This window comes from Typopeltis vanoorti, chromosome 12 (genome assembly GCF_054136105.1).
Source record: "Typopeltis vanoorti isolate ZY-2024b chromosome 12, IOZ_Tvanoo_1.0, whole genome shotgun sequence".
Taxonomy (NCBI): Eukaryota; Metazoa; Arthropoda; class Arachnida; order Uropygi; family Thelyphonidae; genus Typopeltis; species Typopeltis vanoorti.
The window spans coordinates 125,879,593-125,899,613 of NC_143560.1; the positions used below are offsets into that span (position 1 = coordinate 125,879,593).

The following is a 20,021-nucleotide window of genomic DNA, read 5'->3' on the forward strand; positions in this document are numbered from 1 at the left end:
TCATCCAGCCGCATGTTATTCGGTGCTGTATTTCTTCATCCAGGTCACCATTCCTCTCGACAACTGACCGAAGGTACTTGAATTTCTTCCCTGAAATTAGCCTTTCATCCTGAAGTCGTATGATCATATCCTCGTCACTCCCCGTTGACATATATTCAGTCTTCTCCCGGTTAATTTTCATGCCTCTCTCCTCCAATACCTTTCTCCACTCTTCCAGGGTATTTTCAAGCTTCTCTCAGGATGATTCGCATAAAACAATGTCATCAGCAAACAGCATGCTCCATGGTGCCTCCTTCTTGACATCCTCCACTAGTACATCCGTGACCAGGTCAAAGAGGCAGGGGCTCAGAACTGACCCTTGGTGTAGCCCTATGACAATGGGGAACCCTTCTGTCATGCCGACACTAGACCTGACCTGAGTTTCTATTCCCTCATACATCTCCTTCACCATCCTCACGCACTTCTCCGACACCCCCTTCTTCCTCATACACCTCCATACCTCCTGCCTGGCCACTCTGTCGTATGCCTTTTCCAGGTCTATAAACACCATATGCAGCTCCACTTGCATCTCTCTATATTTCTCCATCAATCGCCTTAGTGCAAATATTGCATCCATTGTCCCTCTTCCTGGCATAAATCCAAACTGCTCCTCACCAATTTTCATTTCCTGCCGTATCCTCCCTTCAAGTACTCTTTCCCATATCTTCAATGTGTGTGACATCAGCTTGATCCTTCTGTAGCTGCCACAGTCTTGAACATCTCCTCTTCCTTTGTAGATTGGGATGAGAATACTTTTCCTCCATTCCTCTGGTATCTTTTCCTGTTGGACTATTTTCCTCATCAGATCCCATAACATATCCACGCCCTCACTGCCCAAACTTTTCCACACTTCCCCAGGTATCTGGTCTTCCCCCACAGCCTTTCCATTCTTCATTTTTCTCAGTACCCAATCCACTTCCTCTCTACTTATGTCTTGCACCGGTCTCTCGTTTTCCTCTCCATCCTCACACCTCTCTCTCTCGGATTCTCCTCATTTAGTAGTTTACGGAAATATTCTTTTCATCTTCCTCTGATTTTGTCCTCCTCTTGTAATATTACTCCTGAGGCATCCTTTATCTGCTTGACTGATGTTATGTCTTTCGAGGCCTTATCTCTGGCTTTCGCTATTCTCAACAACTGAGCTTCTCTCCAGTTCTTCATAAACCTCATCAACTGCCCTCGCTTTCGCCCATGCCACAGCTCTCTTTGCATTTTTCTTCGCTAATCTATATGCCTCCTTGTCGGCTCTAGTTCCAGTCATGTCCCATTTTTTCTTTGCCTCTTTCTTTTCCTTAATCTCCAACTGCACCTCCTCATTCCACCACCATGCCTCCTTATCCTCAGGCAGTCCCTTTCCTGATGTTATACCAAGCACCTCTTTTCCAATTTTTCTGATATTCTGACTATTAACGTCCCACCATTCTTCCACGTCCTCTGGTAACTTCATTTCTTTCAATACCTTTTCTTTAAACTTATTCCTTGGGCCTTCCTCTTCCAATTTCCACCACTTTATTTATACATACTAAAACTAAACATTTTAGAACCCACTTATTAGATCAGTGTTTCTCAAAGCGTGGTACACGTGACTCTGGGGGGGAGTACCATCAACAGGGTGTAGCATAGAGGCAGCCTGCCTCATGGTGCAGCTTAATAAGGGCGCTTGTTCCGTCATATTGCGGTAGGCACCATCACTATGCTAACAGGAATTGTTAGCATAATAAGCGCAGAAAGAAGTTTTTCCAAGCTTAATCTGATTAAAAATTATTTGCGAACAGCAATGATCCAAGAAAGATTGGTTTGTCTAGCAACTATATCGATAGAGGCAGACATAGTGTATAATTTAAATTTAGAAGAGCTAATGAACAGTTTTATTGTGTGATATCCTCATAGAGCAAACATTTAATTAATAATTAATATTATGTAATCATTTTGCATTAATGTTTCTCTTGTAATAAAAACAAAATAGCAATTGGAGATTTTCTTATATTTTTGTCTTATAATCCATTAGGGGTGATATTTAATTGTTTGCCTCAGGGCGCGATCTAATCTGGCGATGGCCCTGAGCATAGTTCACAATATACCTATTATATCATCCACAATAAAATCTGAATTTCATCATGGGAGGTAGAAGCTAACCAGTATTCACACAGTCCTTATCATAGCTCTCCTTAAACTGATTCATTGACAAGAATTAACAACTGCAAGCAACCCATTCTACTCATTCAACACTGTCCACATAGTCTTTCACAGGATGAAATATGAGCTTGGCTAAGTGTAAATTGGGGGGGGGGGGAGTTATGATGGGGGTCATCAACTTACAATGACCCCATCATAAGTCAAGGACAACCTGTATTTGCTTACTTTATATTATTGTACTGTTTTGAAGGTAGTTTGTTTTTAAGTATGGTTAATAATAAAAATATTACAAAATATCGAAATTGTATTAATGTGATTTTTTATATCTGTTTTTGTGCAGCTCCAAATTATTCAGTCAGGAAGTGGAAAAACAGTAACAACTTTGAATGATGTAATTATGTTTTTGACCATTATTATTATTATTTATTTTATTTTTTGTTTCTTATGCAGCATGCTAAGGTTAAAAAAAATTAAGTTAATTATAGTGACTACAAAATCAATCAACACCTACTATAGGTGTTCTATAATAAATTTAGTTTAATCCTTTATCCAAGTGTGAGCAAACAAAGTTTGCGCCTGAAAGTAATCTTCAGGACTGGGGTAAGGTAGTACAACACCGGGAAACTCGTTGCAAAGGTGGAGCAAGATAACATCACTCCTATCTCAGTATCTCCCATAATGCAAAACACATCTCCTTGCAGACATGTATAATGTTATGCATTAAAGGAAGGGCCACTACCCAGACTAGTTTCGACCTTTATTGAGATCTCGTCAGTGGGAGCCAGGCCCAAGTGGAGATACCAGGCAGAAGCATTAGCAAAGTCATATCTACCCATAGGAGTTGCCAAACGGTGTGCCACCTCTTTATTAAATTACTCTGGATTTAGAGAAAGATGTTGAAAGTTTATTTTTCACTTGGTTAGACTATAATAAATTTAGTTTAATCCTTTATCCAAGTGTGAGCAAACAAAGTTTGCACCTGAAAGTAACTTCATATAGGTGTCCTAACAACCTTAACTTTCACGAATTCCCCCCCCCCCAAATGTTCTCTCCACTACCTTCCATATAACAGAAAATTTCATCAGACTGTATCCTATAACAACCATTCACTAGTTTATAAACCTCTATTACATCACTCGCTGTTTCTCCTATTAACCAGTCTAGTCCACATATTCTCACTCTGTCCTCATAATCTACATTGCATAATCTAGATATAGCTTATGCCATCTTTTAAGTCAACTTTCCTTAAAGCACTTTCAAACATGTAAAAAGGTTTGGTTATATGACATCTCCTTGTTGCACACCTCGGTTTATGGTGATAGTTATAGGGTCGTCGAATAAGGTTATTTGTGTAGAGCTACCAGTGTTAATTTCTTTAATTAGATTGATGTTGATTGGATCGATGCCTTGTTCTAGTAGTGCCTGTAAAACTGCATTATGTTCTATGGTGTGAAAGGCTTTTAAAATTGATAAACAAAAAGAGGGATCTGGTATTCTTTGCATCATTCACTGAGCTGGGTGACTACTTATATGTGATCTTTTTTGTCATTAATTTGTATATATGTAATAGCAGACGTATAGGATGGCAGTTCTTGATGTCTTCTATGTTACCATTTTTGAAGAGAAGAATTGCTTCTGATGTCTTCCATTTTGATGGTATTTTTCCTTCTTTTAGGTACCAAGTAAATCTTTCGGCCAGAACTTTATAAAGTTGTGGTCCTGCTCTCCTTGTTGAATATCCTTAATTTTTATATGATCAGTGTCAGGAGCTGTATTTGGTTTCATGTTTTTGAGTGCATATTCTATTTCATCTGGGAATACCTCTGGTACACCGTATATATATATTATGAAGTTTTGGTTAGGACAAAAGATATTTTAATGCAAAAAAGGTCATTGTAGAAGTCTTGTACTATCTTTTCCATTTTTGGTTTGTTTGTCTGTCTTCTTCCATCTTGATCTAATAGTACAGTAGGGATTGGCCTTTTCATGATTAATTCTCTTTCAACTTTTTTTGAACTCGTATTAGATTCAGTTGCCTTTCACAGCTTTTTTTTCTTTGTAGGTTTGATAGTCCTCTGGTGTCTTCTTTCTTAATACTTTGTAATTAGGATATATATATTAGAAAACAACAAATAAGGAAAATACTGTATTTGGAATTACTAAAGGGCATAAATGTGTGAATCAACATTAATGAGCCATTTGAGAATGATGAATATAAGGGAAAGAAAAAACTGGTGTGAATAGAAATGCTTTCATTATTGGCAAATAAATTATAAAGAATTTACATTTGTTATTTTATTATATGTGTGTGTCCTATAAGTTGATGGGATTGAGTGTGAATAACATGTTATCCCTATAAACTCTATGACATGAATGTTTGCATTTATGATGGGCATAATTTTAAAAAAAAATATATGGGGAGAGGGACTGAGATTTGTTTGCAAAATATAAATAACTAACCAATAAATAACAGTGGTAACTTAGTAAATAACTATTGAGAATGGCTAATCCAATGAATGAATGATATTCATTAGGTGATTCATCTAGGTGTGACAGAAATACAAGCGTGTTGATGGGGCAGCAAATCATCCTGTATAATTTGTTGTACTGGTTGTGTATTCATTTCTGTCTTTGTATTTCATATTTCATTTGGTTTTTCTGAGATTTTTTTTTTTATTCACTGAGAATCATCAGTGTACACTTTTTATATAGTGGTATATACATAAATGATTTAAGATCATCATCAGAATTATCCAATGTTTTGTGAATCCTATGTTCTTTACATAATTTTTTTTTTCTTTTTTGTCAGCAGCTCTTCTGTCTTATACATATCTCACATGTGATAGTCTTTTGTTGGAGGTCAGTTTCAAAATGCTGGAATGAAAATATTCCTGTAGCATGAAAAAAAAAAAAAAAAACTATTCCCAAACATCCACTGTATTGCAGAAGCAAGAAAAACGAGTAGTTTTATTTTATTGCTAAATACAGTACAGAGACATTTACAGAAAGTATTTTTAACTTGGGTATAGTTATGTTAAAGATACCAAGCAATTTTAAACCTGGTTTTACTCCATTTTTTCCAAGTGAGCAAACAGACAAAATGTCAAGTTTGTGCCTGCAATTTATGCAAGACTAGCTGATCCTACAGGTAGTGCAAGACCAAGGCAACTCGTGGTAAAGGTGGAGCAAGATCTGATCACTAATCTTAATATTTACCCTTAATGCCAAAACACATCTCCAAGAAGGGGATGTATGATGTTTTGTATTAAAGGCAAGGGGCCACTACCCAGACCGGTTTCGACCTTTATTGAGGTCTCATCAGTGGAAGCCAGGCTAGAAATACCAAGATTCAGTAATGCAGAGCTTGTAAGTATTTTACCAAAACAAGTTACCATAAGGTGTTATAACCTTATTAAATAAAAATCTCAGGAGGAGATATAGATGTAGAAAGTATTTTTAACTTGGGTATAGTTATGTTAAAGATACCAAGCAATTTTAAACCTGGTTTTACTCCTTTACCACGAGTTGCCTTAGTCTTGCATTTATGCAAGACTACCTGTGGGATCAGCTAGTCTTGCATAAATTGCAGGCACAAACTTGACATTTTGTCTGTTTGCTCACTTGGAAAAAATGGAGTAAAACCAGGTTTAAAATTGCTTGGTATCTTTAACATAACTATACCCAAGTTAAAAATACTTTCTACATCTATATCTCCTCCTGAGATTTTTATTTAATAAGGTTATAACACCTTATGGTAACTTGTTTTGGTAAAATACTTACAAGCTCTGCATTACTAAATCTTGGTATTTCTAGCCTGGCTCCCACTGATGAGACCTCAATAAAGGTCGAACCCGGTCTGGGTAGTGGCCCCCTTGCCTTTAATACAAAACATCATACATCCCCTTCTTGGAGAAGTGTTTTGGCATTAAGGGTAAATATTAAGATTAGTGATCAGAGCTTGCTCCACCTTTACCACGAGTTGCCTTGGTCTTGCACTACCTGTGGGATCAGCTAGTCTTGCATAAATTGCAGGCGCAAACTTGACATTTTGTCTGTTTGCTCACTTGGAAAAAATGGAGTAAAACCAGGTTTAGAATTGCTTGGTATCTTTAACAGAGACAATTACAGTCGGTGACACTATATTTAGCAACAATGGGTGTAATTAGAGACAGCTGGAAAGTACCCTTTATAATGAAAAACCCATCTCCTCCTACACATTGCTACATGCTTGCAAGAAAAACAGTTTTATTGTATTGCTAAACTATCTAAATATATTTGACCTGACATCCTGTTTCAAATTTCCAGTTGCATAAAATATGTGCTAATATTTGTTTATAATGCAGTCATTGGGTGCAGAAAGAAAGCAAGCAGTTTACATAAAGCAAAAGATGTATATGCATATATAACTTGAAATCGGTTCGAAACTGTATTTCATATTTTCGATATTCAGACAGTTCACAAATGCTAATTTCACAACTAAAATTCTACTAAAACAGTTGCAACTAACATACCATACTGTGTTTCCACTTGACATGTAAACAACATACATATGCTGAAGGAAGTTCTCATTGGCAGTGTCGGCAGATGTGCAAATGTGTTAATGTCTAGATTAAATATGTTATTCAACTTGTTAATGTCTAGATTGATCAACAGTGATCTAAGAACTCATCCCTGGAGTACACCACTGCTTACTTTGAATATGGCAGATTCCTATCCACTATATGCCACTTTTGATACCTGTCTGTCAACTATTCACTTATCCAAGTCAAGAGTTTATATTCCAACCTCATATCATATCATTAGCAGCATGCTGCCTTCTCTCCTCTCCATTTCCTAGACAAGGAGAGAATGATTTCGATTTTGTGTTCATCTAATTCGGACCCATCAAATGTTTGCAAAGATGCCTACATGTATAAGGCACACTAAAGAAGAATAGAGAGATCTGCAAGTTGTCCAACTGTGTCATGCAGATTGCAGACAAGAGTATATAAAAGAACATGCAGATAGATTATTATGTCTGTACATGATTGCTAGGAGTATCAGACACAAAGGGGTAGAGTTTGTTGGCTTGGTCAATATGTTGGGGCCTCAGATTGTAGGCATTAATGACACCTGACTATCAGAATCAGACATACTAACTGGTGTCTGTAAAGGGTACAGTAAGGATAGAGAGAATAGGAGAGGAGGGGGCATGCTGCTAATGATATTGGATGACTTGAATCCAGTTTGTGTTGAGACCTATGATTGTAGTCCTATTATTAACAGTATTTCATGTGGCAGTGAGTTTGATCTTGTTAGATTCCACATCTGGTGTGAGGTGGAATCTAACAAGATCAATTACATGGTGGGGTGTTGTTACAGACCTGGTGGATCGGTTGCTAGTGATGAAGAAATGCACCACCAAATAGGAAAGATGAGTGCGAAAAGAGTAATCATAACAAGAGACTTTAATTATCGAAATATTGATTGGGTAGCAGCAGAATCTTGCGAGAAGAATGAAAATGTATTTATTGAGCTGTTGCAGGACAACTTCCTCAAGCAGCATGTGACAGAAGGAACTCGAGGTCAAACAGTGTTAGATTTCATTATAGTGTCAGAGGGCGTTTCAGTAAAAGATGTAACTATTCTGCCTCCGGTTGGTGAAGTGATCATTTTTTACTCACTTGGGAAGTGACTAAGTTTATGAATGTTCCATTCTGAAAAGGTTACATGCTGAACTACAAAGCAGGAAATTAAGACCAGCTGAGGAGTATACTGAGTTCAGTGGAATGGGATCGGTTGCTAGATGTGAAGAATATCGACAGTGCATAGGAAGCAATTAAACAATAATTAAATGATGCAATATCAGAATGTGTCCCGAGCGTTGGAAGAATAAATAGGATAGAAATCAAATGAATGGATAATCTTATTAATCAAGAGATTCCGCCACCATCATCCATTTCTTATGAAGAAATGGATGATGTGGAAGGAAATACTATGTGCATAAGGATGATGTCCATTATGAAAATTATAAGCAGCAGGCTAGAATAGTCACAACTTTTGTAAGGAAAGCAAAGTCTGAGCGTGAAAAGAAACTGGCTCTACGTGGTAAAGACAACCCACAAGAATTAATTCTATTGGTATGCTGCAAGTAAAAGAAAGAATGAAAATGAAAGTATAACTGTTCTAAATGCAGATTCTGTGACGGTTACAGATGCAAAAGAGGTTGTTCAATCAATGAGTGCCCATTTTGTTAAAAGCTATCAACCTAGTGTACGCAATATTGAACTGACCGCTATCTCTTCACTGGGTGAAGAAACTCAGGTGTATGAGGATGAGGTATTAGAGCTGTTGCACAAACTGAATAAAAATTCAGCAATAGGGATTGATGGGATATCAGCACGTGTTCTAAAAGAGTGTTCAGCTGAACTAGCTATTCCTTTGACCAGAACAGGGAAGATTCTGCAGGAATGGAAAGAATGTATGGTAATTCCATTGCACAAGGGTAGTGCAAAGACTGATGTAGCCAACTGTCGACCAATTAGTATCTCAAGAGTGGTGGTGAAGATTTTGGAAAAATTGGTTAGGGCTTGCATTGAGAAATGGGTTGACAGTGAATTTCTGATTTGCAATGAACAGCATGAATTTACTAAGGGGAAAGTCATGTTTTAGCAACTTGCTCACATTCTACAACAATGTTTCCATTGAACTAGACAAGGGGAATGGATAGACCATGATACTTTTGATTTTGCTAAAGCTTTGGACAGAATACAGCATGGAAGACTGTTGCATAAATTGGAGAATATGGGTGTGGGTTATAGAATATTAGTGTGGATAAGAGGATGGATGACTTACAGATATCAAAAAGTGGTCTACAGGGTATGTAAGTCTGCAAGATTTAAAAGAGTCATATCTGGTGCCTTCGCTGCATGATTGGGTAAGGCATGGCACCAGACTCCACCCTGGGTTCGAGTATATTGACCTTATCAGGACGAGGATCAATACCCTGCCTACTCGAGCCCACACAGCTCGATGGACAGTTTGACAGTTTGAGACAGTTTGAGTTGTCACTACTGTAGGGCTGGCTGCCACTACAGTGAGACATTGTCTCATATAGCCCAGTGTTGCTTCTGCACCCATGGGGTCCGCATGCAGAGGCATGATGCCGTGGTCTCCATTCTGAACAACCGCTTTAAGAACAAAGGTTGGGAGACTGTGGTGGAACCACATTATAGGACCTCCGCAGGTTTGCGTAAGCCAGATTTAGTGATTAAAAGAGATGGTGACGTTTGGGTAGTTGATGCCCAGGTGGTGGGAACAGGGTGCCCACTAGCCTATAGCCATAATAATAAAGTAAACTATTATAAAAATAATCAAAATCTAGTTAGTAAGATACCAGAGGAGCATGGGGCAACTCCGAGGTTTACCAGCGCCACCATCTCTTTGGATGGCATATGGAGTGCAGATAGTCATAAGGACTTAAAACAGCTTGGACTTATGCAGAAGGATGTAAATGTTCTTTCCTTCAGGTCCCTACAGGGCACACTGGTGGCATGGCGTTGCCACCAGAGAATGACTACAATGATAATAGAACAGGCATAGGGTAAAACACTTGTAAAGGCTTATTCCTATATCAAGTTTGGACAAGATGTCTGGACATGATGTAAGGGTAGTACTGCCCATAACCAGTACAAAGATTAATAAAAAATAAAAATAATAAAAAATGACCAGTATTGTACCGCAAGGATCAGTGCTTGGTCCACTGTTATTCAATCTTTACATTAATGATATTGAGGAGGATTTGACAAGCGACATACAGCTGTATGCTGATGATGCAAAGATGGGTAGGGTAATCAGGAATGCTGCTGATATGTAGTACTTGCAGAATGATTTGAGTAGGCTGGAATTGGGCATGGGAAATGGATGTCAGTTCAATACCAGTAAATATAAAGTCATTCACTTCGGCGAGATTAGATATCCAATGTCGTATTATGTTGGCGTGATTATGCTAGAAGAAACTGATGAGGCTAGGGATCTTGGAGTGTTAATAGATAGCAAGTTGAAGTTCAGAGGCCATGTAGCAAAGAGTTCAAATTCAACTCAAAAGATAATTCAATGCTGAAATGAACTTTCACATGTCAAGATAAGGATGTCATTTTGCCTCTTTACAAGGCCTTGATAAGACCTCACTTCTGCTATTGTGTGCAGTATAGTCTCCTAGTTTCTGTTGCAATTCTGATATAGTGGAGAGAGTGCAAAGGAGTGTTAAAAATGATATCAGGATTGTGGAATACTGATTATGAAGAGAGACAGATTGGGAATTTGTAGACTGCAAACACTACACTATCATACAGTAGAAAGAGAGGTGATATGATCGAGAATTACAAACTTCTGAAAAGTCATATACAGGATTTCAGTTGATGGAATTTTTCATTTTATGGAGGGTGGGGAAAGGACAAGCGGGCATCCTTGGAAGCTGAGAATGAATGTGGCTAAGAAGAGGTAAGGACTAGATTTCTCTCTCGTAGGGTGGTGTGTGATTGGAATGGATTGCCATTGAATGTTGTGAATGCAAACAGTGTAAATGAATTCAAGAATAATTATGATAGCTGGTGCATGTAGTATGTGGCCTCCCTCAATGAGTCCCTGACTCTCTGAAGGTCTCTCTTAATAATAATAATAATAATATTCTCCAGTTTATGCAACAGCCTTTCATATGGTATCCATCAAATATCTGCAAAATCAACTGCATCGTAGTGTATCCATTCCCTTTATCCAACTCAGCTATAACATTTATAACATTGTTATAAAATATGAGCAGATTGCTAAAACCTGACCTCCCTTTAGTAAACCCATGCTGTTCCTTGCAGAGTATAGCTTGAATATAATAAGCAATGAAAAAATATAATTCATCCATAGGCTAAATCTTTACTAAGCTTTTTAAAATTTTGTTTTTACTGCCAATATAAAGGATAATAAAATGTTTAAAACACTTAAAAGTTTAATGAACGTCTCATAGTATGTATTCCTAATTATACACATACAAATATATTAAAAGAAAATCTTGAGAAATATTTGAAGAAGATAGTTTGAACTGGATTTTGTTTCTTTTACTATATGTACACTTCGTGATAAAAACCCATCGTTTTTTCTTTTCTATATTCCAGCAGACTTGCATACTGCAATATAGGTTTCTACAGTGGTGAGCTATGGAAATTTTAACAAAGGGCTCACATCATCAAGCAAAAAAAAAAAAAAAAAAAAAACCGTATTTCACACAAAAACTTTTATTAATACAGCTTGTGTACAAATTCCAATCAAAAAGTATGAGAAGAGAATCAACCTCTAAAGGCTATCATTTTTAGACAAATATTTCATGATTTATTATTATTATTATTCTTGACACCTCCAGGAGTCCGAAGACTCATCGCGGGAAGACACCTACAACTGTCTCAACCACTACACCGAACCTTTACTATGAATCATCTCCATCAATGCCATCTACCGCCCACCTCCACCACAACTGGTATTCTATGTCTGTAAATTGAATTGCGTGTGTTCTGAAGGACCGATTTGTCTGTATGTGGGATGAAAAACCAGAGTTTCCAGGAGAAAAAACCCTGCTACCTCCGTATGAGATCAGCTAACTCACCTTCGATTGAAATCGTCCAGATAAAGATTCCTCCCATCGCGACGAGAATCAAACTTAGGCGTATTCCAATCGAAGGGCGCAATGTACCGTCGTTCTTCCAATTGCGCTATGGAGGCGCGTTTAAATTTAAGCATGAGATATTTGCACACAATCAACTGTGTTAATTTATCTTACATTAAAAAAACATTTTTTAACTATCAAAATATAATAAGAATGAAATCTTTTATAATCTTTTATGAAACATTTGATTGGCTACTGGTTTTACCATACGATTGGCTACCAGAAAGGAGAAGGGTAAAGATAGCACATGTGCTTATTTTATTTTCAAACTTGGGTGCATTTGTAATAGAGGAGTTCAAACAAGAATTCCAAATAATCTATACACTGCTGAATAGACTAATTTTTGTTAGGTTACCATATGAGTTTGTCGCTTGCTTAATATGTTTCAAAAAAAAATTTTTTTTTTTTTAAAATAAAAACAAGGGGCTCGCCAATTTGAGAAAAATTTAACAAAGGGCTCGCGCGAGCCCCTTATAGCTCACCACTGGGTTTGTATCAATATCCATGTTGTTTTAAAGTGTTAACAGCTTGAAGCAGTGATTCAAATTCTTTTAAAGTTATGCCCTTTGTTGGTGTATTTTCTTCTGTATTGCAAACATCTTGTTCATATGCACATTATTCAACAATGTTAATGAGGTCATTATCACTAATTCTTCTGAATGTGAGTTTAATAATTCCTGAACATTTACAGTGTCCATTTTATTTAAGCCTAGTTTTTTTTCCCAGCAGTAGTTTATAAGCTGGATAAGGAAAGCTTGCAAAATTATTTGCACAATTGTGGCAAAAGTTTTCCCTATATAGCTCTCATTTTATTTTTCTATAAATTTCTTTTGTTACAGCATCTGCAAATATTCCATGGCAATTATTCATCAGAACTATCATCAATAATTCTCTTTCTCTCTATCAACCACTCAACATCCCTTCACAGTCAAACTTCATACTCATAGAACAGATTTCTCTTCCTCCTTCATCTCTACTGCTGCTGTATCTGGAACAGCATTTCCTTCCATGTGTTTCCCAAAGGATACAGTGCATAAGCTTTCAAATCTCCAATGTGAACAAGTTCCTCATTTCCCAGTTCTATTTCTATACAACAGTACTAATGTACTATAGGTTGATCAACCAACCTCTTGTGTATGGGCCCAACATTAAAAATAATGTTACTGTATGTATCATGTTACCACATAATAAACAGATGCTACCACATATTTTATTTTCTGCAACTGAAAATTTGAAAGAGGATGTTAGGACAAATGTATTTAGTTAGATATTATGTTTGATGCTACAATTAAACTATTTTGCTGATGTGTATGTAATATAATATAGGAGGGGGGAGTTGTTTTTCATTATGAAGGGTCATTTTCATTCCAGTTGTCTCTAATTACACTAACTGTCATTAATATATTACATAAGAAATTTTGTTTCTGTACTGTATTTGTGATACAACAAAGCCACATCTTGCTCTAGGTCAAGGACAGTCGGAGAAGTTTTGTCCAGGTTGGTGTGTATGTGCTAAATGAATTTTCAGCCTGTGTTATATAAATTGCAGTATCAATTTATTAACCTTGTTATTTGAAACTATGTAAAGTGACGGATTCCTGTATATTGGGCTGTAGACCAGGTACTGCTGTGAGCAGTACCAGGTACTGAATATTATTAATAATCAACCCTTTCAGAATTATAGATTTTTTTTTTTTAAATTCCTATTTTATTTGTTATTTTATGTTTTAAATGCATGTGTTTCCTGGATGTATTCTGATACATTTTTTTGTCTTTAGATGAATTCACCCACTTGTTTTTGCTTAATAATGTAGATAAAAGACAGATTCATCGCAGATTCGGTGCACTTTTCAGAATGTGAGGTGAGGATCTGCTAGCAACTCATGTTGCACTCTCTAGTTGTTCTTACCGCAGATGAATCTGTCTAGTAAGTTTTCTTCAAAATCAGCATATTTACGATGTTCTTAGTTTGCAAAGCTTTACCAGGTACTTGGCCAAGACCTCATCTGCCCTTTGGTCACAGTAATTGACTTTTAACTTTTGTACAAAATTACTGGTGCTGGGATTGAAATGATCTGATAGTAGCATTATTGCATCATTGTAAGTGAGGTCACTAACTTGACATGCCATTGCAAGTGTTGTATACATGATGTATATTGTTTTTCTGCAGGCTGTACACAGATTGCCCTTCTCCGTCATTTTACTTTATTTCATTGTCAATGATAACATTCCAGTTGTTTGTTCTTTTCTTGTAAATTTCTCTGAATTCATTTGACCCTGGCATGAATTTTAATACTTATCGTACAGTACTGATTACAGTGTGCATTGCTTAACCTTCTGCCATTATATTTGCAAATGATCATCACCATTACATGCAAATTATGCTTCACATCTTATAGCCACTACAATCTTTAACTTGACAAATCAATTTGTATCCTATCACTTGTATTCCATCCTTGTTGCCAAGCCATAAGTTACTAAGGCATAGAACATAGGTAACAAGAACATAGGTTTGTTAATACAAAGAGATTACAATAGGGTAATAGTAGTTCTGCACAGAATGTAAGATGCTAAAGATAACACACACACAAACAGTACACATGCGTTTCTAGTCAGGTTATGTCACTGGAATGGTAGCTGCTTGTGGGAACTTCACCTGGTGGAACTAACATCTGTCTGGTACATCACTTACCTCTAATATTGTCTGCTCAGCTTACTTATATACTTGATTGCTTATGCTGACTCACACTTGGCACGAGACTGAAGTTGTCACACTAATTCAAACATTTGCACTGAACTTATTCAGTCCCTATTCCCCACATTATCGTTCCTTATCTGAGATTGGTTCCTCCAAGAACTTTATGAAGGTTCTGGAAGAGAAGAACAAATTATTATTGTTATTATTATTATTATTATTATTGTTTTTTTTTTTTTTGCACTTGGGTCTGATTACAATCTCAGTATTCCTTTTCTATTTACCAGTGCCCAAAATTAACTACATGCAGATTATCAGCTCATCCAAAACTGATTTTTGAAAGGACAAAAAGCAGGAAACTTACAGCATATCTAAATACGAGTCATGTTTTCTAGTCACTTGCAGAACGTTTTGCATTTCTACACACACAAAAAAGCCAATCTCCTGCTTTTTACCTTTCCTCAAATTCTTGCATAAATGATCTTGGCAAGTATTCTCCTATTCCATATAACATTTGGTATCCTTTTTGATTTTCTTACTCAAAAGAGATCAGAAGAATCGATGAGTCTGGACTCCATGTAGTTGTTATGTAAGAGTAAGAATAATGGAGAAAAACCATTAGCATCTATTTTTTATTATTATTTTTTTACTATTTTATTTATTTCTTTACTTTTTACATAATTTGGAATCCTTTCCAAATCCCCACTTATTTTAGGCCCTTGAGGGCCTAAAATAAGTGGGGTGGTGGTCTCATGTTAGTGAGGAAATTTATCTCTCTCCTAAAGACAATAAAAAACATCTGTAGCTATGACAAGATTTAAACCTGTTTGTTGGAAAATTAGTATCTGCATGGCTAATCAGGTCACCAGTATAGAGTTTGGCACTGTTGATCAATAAGGGATCTTATTGATCAACACTCAACTTTGAACAAACTGTGGAAAAGTTGAGGGGGCTCTAAGTCATTTTATCAAGTGTGGCACTAAGGCTATTAAGCAATCCCCCATCATATAATCCCTGTGATGTCTACAGCTGAATTTCCAGCTATTTTGTTATCATCATCATCAAATTCCTGATATTTACCCTAGGGAGTGCATGAGATTTAATGATAGTACTACATGAAAAAGTTACATCACTACCTCATTACATTACACATTACATCACAACTTATGATCGACAGCTTTCTTCCAAATTAATCTTGTATCCGTCAAGACCCCAACATTATCAGATCTTATATTTCTGTCTTCACTGTATCAGGCACTCTTTACTGTATCAATCCACCTACATCTTGGTCTTCCTCTGGGTCTTTTTTCTCCCATCCCAGCAAAGAACACTTGTCTAACCTTTCCTTTCCCATATAATAATTTATATGGGAAAGGAAATTATACGACAAAAATAAATAATAATTTATTTTTGTCTTTGTTATAGCACTGATAACAAAATGATACAGGATGAACTTTAATTTAATTCTGAATTACAGGATTTGGGTAGAATTGTGTGGATACCATTAAGTTTTAGGGACACTCAAGACTCCGTTGTTTGTAGTCTGTTCAAGATTCATCTGATTTCTTTGTGATGAGAGAGCAAGCTTGAAATGAACTATTCTTGATATAGTAAGGTTATTTTACAGGTTAACCTATGTCAGTTGGAGAAGAATAACACTAATTAGTCAGTTTTCTCTTTGGGGATGGTACATCTATACCACCTGGATGTGAGAGAGGAGGAAGTAAGGAAGGGCAAAAGTTGTGCATAATAGCACAAGTTCTCTTCCATATTGCACTTGGTCTTTTCAACATCTGATTGGGATTACTCACAGTTTTTTTGCAGTTGTTTGTGGACAGCAGTGTGAATTGGAGTTATCTCCAGCCACTTGTAGTATGGATATGTTGGATATTATGCCTTATGCTGAATATTTGCCTTTGAAGGACAGTGAATATGACTTATTTGGTTCTCTTGTTGAAGAATCTTTTAGGTAGCAGATGTCAGTAAGACTTGGACTGTTGTTGGGAGTTTTGAGCAGAATGGGTGCATTAAGTTATTATTAACATCTGACCCCCATTGAGTTACTCATTGTGGGAGATGGACACTATCACACACAAAGCTTATTCGGCTATGCCTTAAACTGATTTATTGTGTCTACGTTCATAACATGCTCAGGCAATGCATTCCATTCACAATTCGCTCTCCATGCAAAGAACCTTCTCATTTCTCTGCTCACATCCTTGTTATATAGTTTCCAGGTATGGCCTCATATTTTACCACTTCCCATTCTATGAAAAATATCTTCCATGTCAACCCCTGACTAACTTATATGTCTTAATCATATCTTGCCCCTCCTTCTACCATTTGGGAGATTTTGCAATTTACATTCCTTCGATCTGTCTTCATACTTCACATTCCAAAGACCACTGACCACCTTTGTGAATCTTCTCTGGACCCTGTCTAACATGTCCTCATCACCATGAAAATCTAGTAACCAAATTTGTATGCAATAATCCATACGAAGCCTTATCAAGACTTTATACAGTGGAATCACGACCTCTTTATTTCTGCACATGAGGATCCTCTGCATCATTGCCATTGTCCAATGTTGTGCAGTGTGGACCTTGAATTTTAGGTCCTTGTCCACTGCCACTCCCAGATCTCCCATCTTCTCTCATCTCTTTTAAAGTTTCTCCACCAAGTGTATACTTTGCATCCTATCATTGCCTACCAAATTTCAAAACATTTCTAGGGAGATGCATATACCACTGTATATGCATCTCCCTTTTCCAAGACTCTTGTCACCTTTTTATATAACGTAAGTTAGTAAAACATGATTTCCTTTTCAAAAACAAATGCTGTTATCAACCCATTTCTGTTTCCTAGTTCTTATCAATCTCTCCGGTACTTTAACCACAACTCCAGATATACGGATTGGCCTATAAACTTTGCAACATTAAACTGATAGTTCGACTTAGTTGCCCATTCATACAATCTATTCAACTCCTCCTCTAATGCCATAACATCTGCTTGACTCTGCATTGTTTTCCCCAATTTTGCATCATCTGCAAATAGCTGCATATCACCAGTTAAACCCATCCCAATAACATTAATATACAAATTGAACAACAATGGCCCCTAGTACAGATTCCTGCAGCACACACTAGTGATCCTCCTACTTTGGGACACTGCACTCCCATATACAACTTTCTGATACCTATCTGACAGCCAGTCGCTGATCCTACTCATTATGCTAGATAAAAGCATAGTGAGTAGGATCTGTTTCAATCCTTTTCAATCCAGTCCTATCTGTTTCAATTATAGCTTGTTGTGTGACAGTCTATCAAAAGCATTTGCTAAAATCCAGGTATACCACTGTATATGCATCTCCCTTTTCTAAGACTTTTGTCACCTTTTTATATAACGTAAGTTAGTAAAACATGATCTCCTTTTCAAAAATAAATGCTGTTATCAACCCATTTCTGTATCCTAGTTCTTACCAATCTCTCCAGTACTTTAACCACAACTCCAGATATATGGATTGGCCTATAATTTGTAGCTGCAACTTTATCACAACCTTTATGCAGTTGAACCATTCTACCTTCTTTCCACTCTCTTGGAACCTGTGCTGCTGTAAGACTCTTATTAAACAGGCATGCTAATGCTACTACTACTACTACCAATTCCCTGCAACATTCCCTTAAGACACATGGTGATATGTCATCAAATTCTATTGCCTTATTGACATCAAACTTATTTACTTTCTCATATACCTCCTGCTCACTGACAGTTAAGCCCTCCTCTCCTATGTCCTTCACACTTGAGTTTTTCATGATTTCACTGTGATGAGGATGAAACACCCTTATAAATTGTTCACTGAATACCACAATGATGTCTTCTATAGCAGGTACTATTCTACTGTTTTCATCTGTTAACATCATCTTATCATAATTTTTCTTCCTTCTATTTACCACATATCTGAAAAATGTCTAAGGTTTTTATTTCTATTCTGGTCAGGATATCCTCCTTGTCCCATTTCATTATTCCAACAATTTTTTGGCAAGTAAACTCAATCAATGAAACCATTTCATTTCCCTTTCTGATGGTCCTAGTATTTGTAAATAAACACAGCAATTCACTTTTAGGTGTATGACCAGTCCTACTCATGCTACTTGTAGGTTGTGATTCCCTCATACCTAACCATTCCCAATTGCCTTCATCACTGCTTAACTTATCTATCTCTTCACACTCTACTACATCCCATACATCCTAGGACATTCCTTTCCTATACTGATCATCCCCATACACACATTCACTACTACTTCCAATATCCACTCTCATTATACCTTATCTCTATCTCTCTCTGTCCTCCCTAACAACCCCATTTCCCTGTCCATCTTCCATTCTCATTCTACTAGATCTCACTCATAGTACTAATGTTCTCATTTATAACAACTTGAGTCTCACTAGTTCTGCTCTCCTGATCTCTTGCCTCATCTCTTACTTCTGCTCTTTTACTCACATCACTCCTCCTTGTAGCAGTAGTCTCCCTGTCTCACACCAAACACTTTTGTATATTTCTATCTTTCATTGAAATATATCCCACACATTTTCCATGCTATAAGTCATTCTGCCTATCAAAAATAATTTCAGCTATTCATTGAAAGCAAGTGTTCAAATGAGAACAGAAATGGTATTCTCACACGAGTCATGACATTTGGCATTGTTATATTGTCAAAGGACACAAGTTTGAGAATGCCTGGAGAAAGGAAGTTCATTTTATTTCTTCTTTATGTGTCTCTTTGAAGAAACCAACAGTGATTTATCATCATACTATCATTCCATTTATCTAATATGAATTCTTCCTTACCATAATTTCTTGATGAAGCTGTTTTCTCTACTTGAAACAACTTTATGGCTCATGAAATTGTTTCAAGGAAATCTGTGTCATGGCAATAACAAATTCCCTTCTTGTTTTAAAATATGAGTCTAGGAGTTTGTCTTAAAAATGAAACTTTTTTCTGTTAAATTTCATTGTTAAAAATGAAATCCAAGCTGTTCATATTATTGGTTTGGTAAATTCAGGTCTTGAACAAGATCATTTAATTCTTTTCAATCATATGAGGTTTTAACACAACTTTGTTTTCATTTGATAACAGTGACTTCCTGTTTACACTAAAAGGAGGAGGTTCATCATCCATTAGTAGTGTATTAGTAGTAGTGCCACTTCATAAAGGAGGTGATCGAACTCAAGCATCAAACTATAGGCCTATCTGTGTATCAGGTGTTGTGGTTAAGTTGTTGGCGAAGCTTGTGAGAACTAGGATCCAGAATTGGGTTGACAACAATGGTATTATCTTTGATGGACAGCATGGATTTGCTAAAGGGAGGTCATGTTTTAATAATCTACTTGCGTATTACAATAAGGTGACTGCTTCCTTGGACAGAGGAGAAGGATACACAGTAATATACTTGTATTTC

At 36.7% G+C, this 20,021-nt stretch overlaps 1 protein-coding gene across 1 annotated transcript in view; it reads left to right on the forward strand.

Moving 5' to 3' along the window:
• The window catches only part of Sc2 (trans-2,3-enoyl-CoA reductase Sc2), a 279,834-nt gene that overhangs the window by 6,682 nt on the left and 253,131 nt on the right, over nucleotides 1–20,021 (forward strand). The window contains exon 2 of the mRNA XM_090401561.1: nucleotides 2,516–2,566. Coding sequence (XP_090257687.1) covers nucleotides 2,516–2,566 — 51 coding nt within the window. The remainder of the gene's footprint in view (nucleotides 1–2,515; nucleotides 2,567–20,021) is intronic.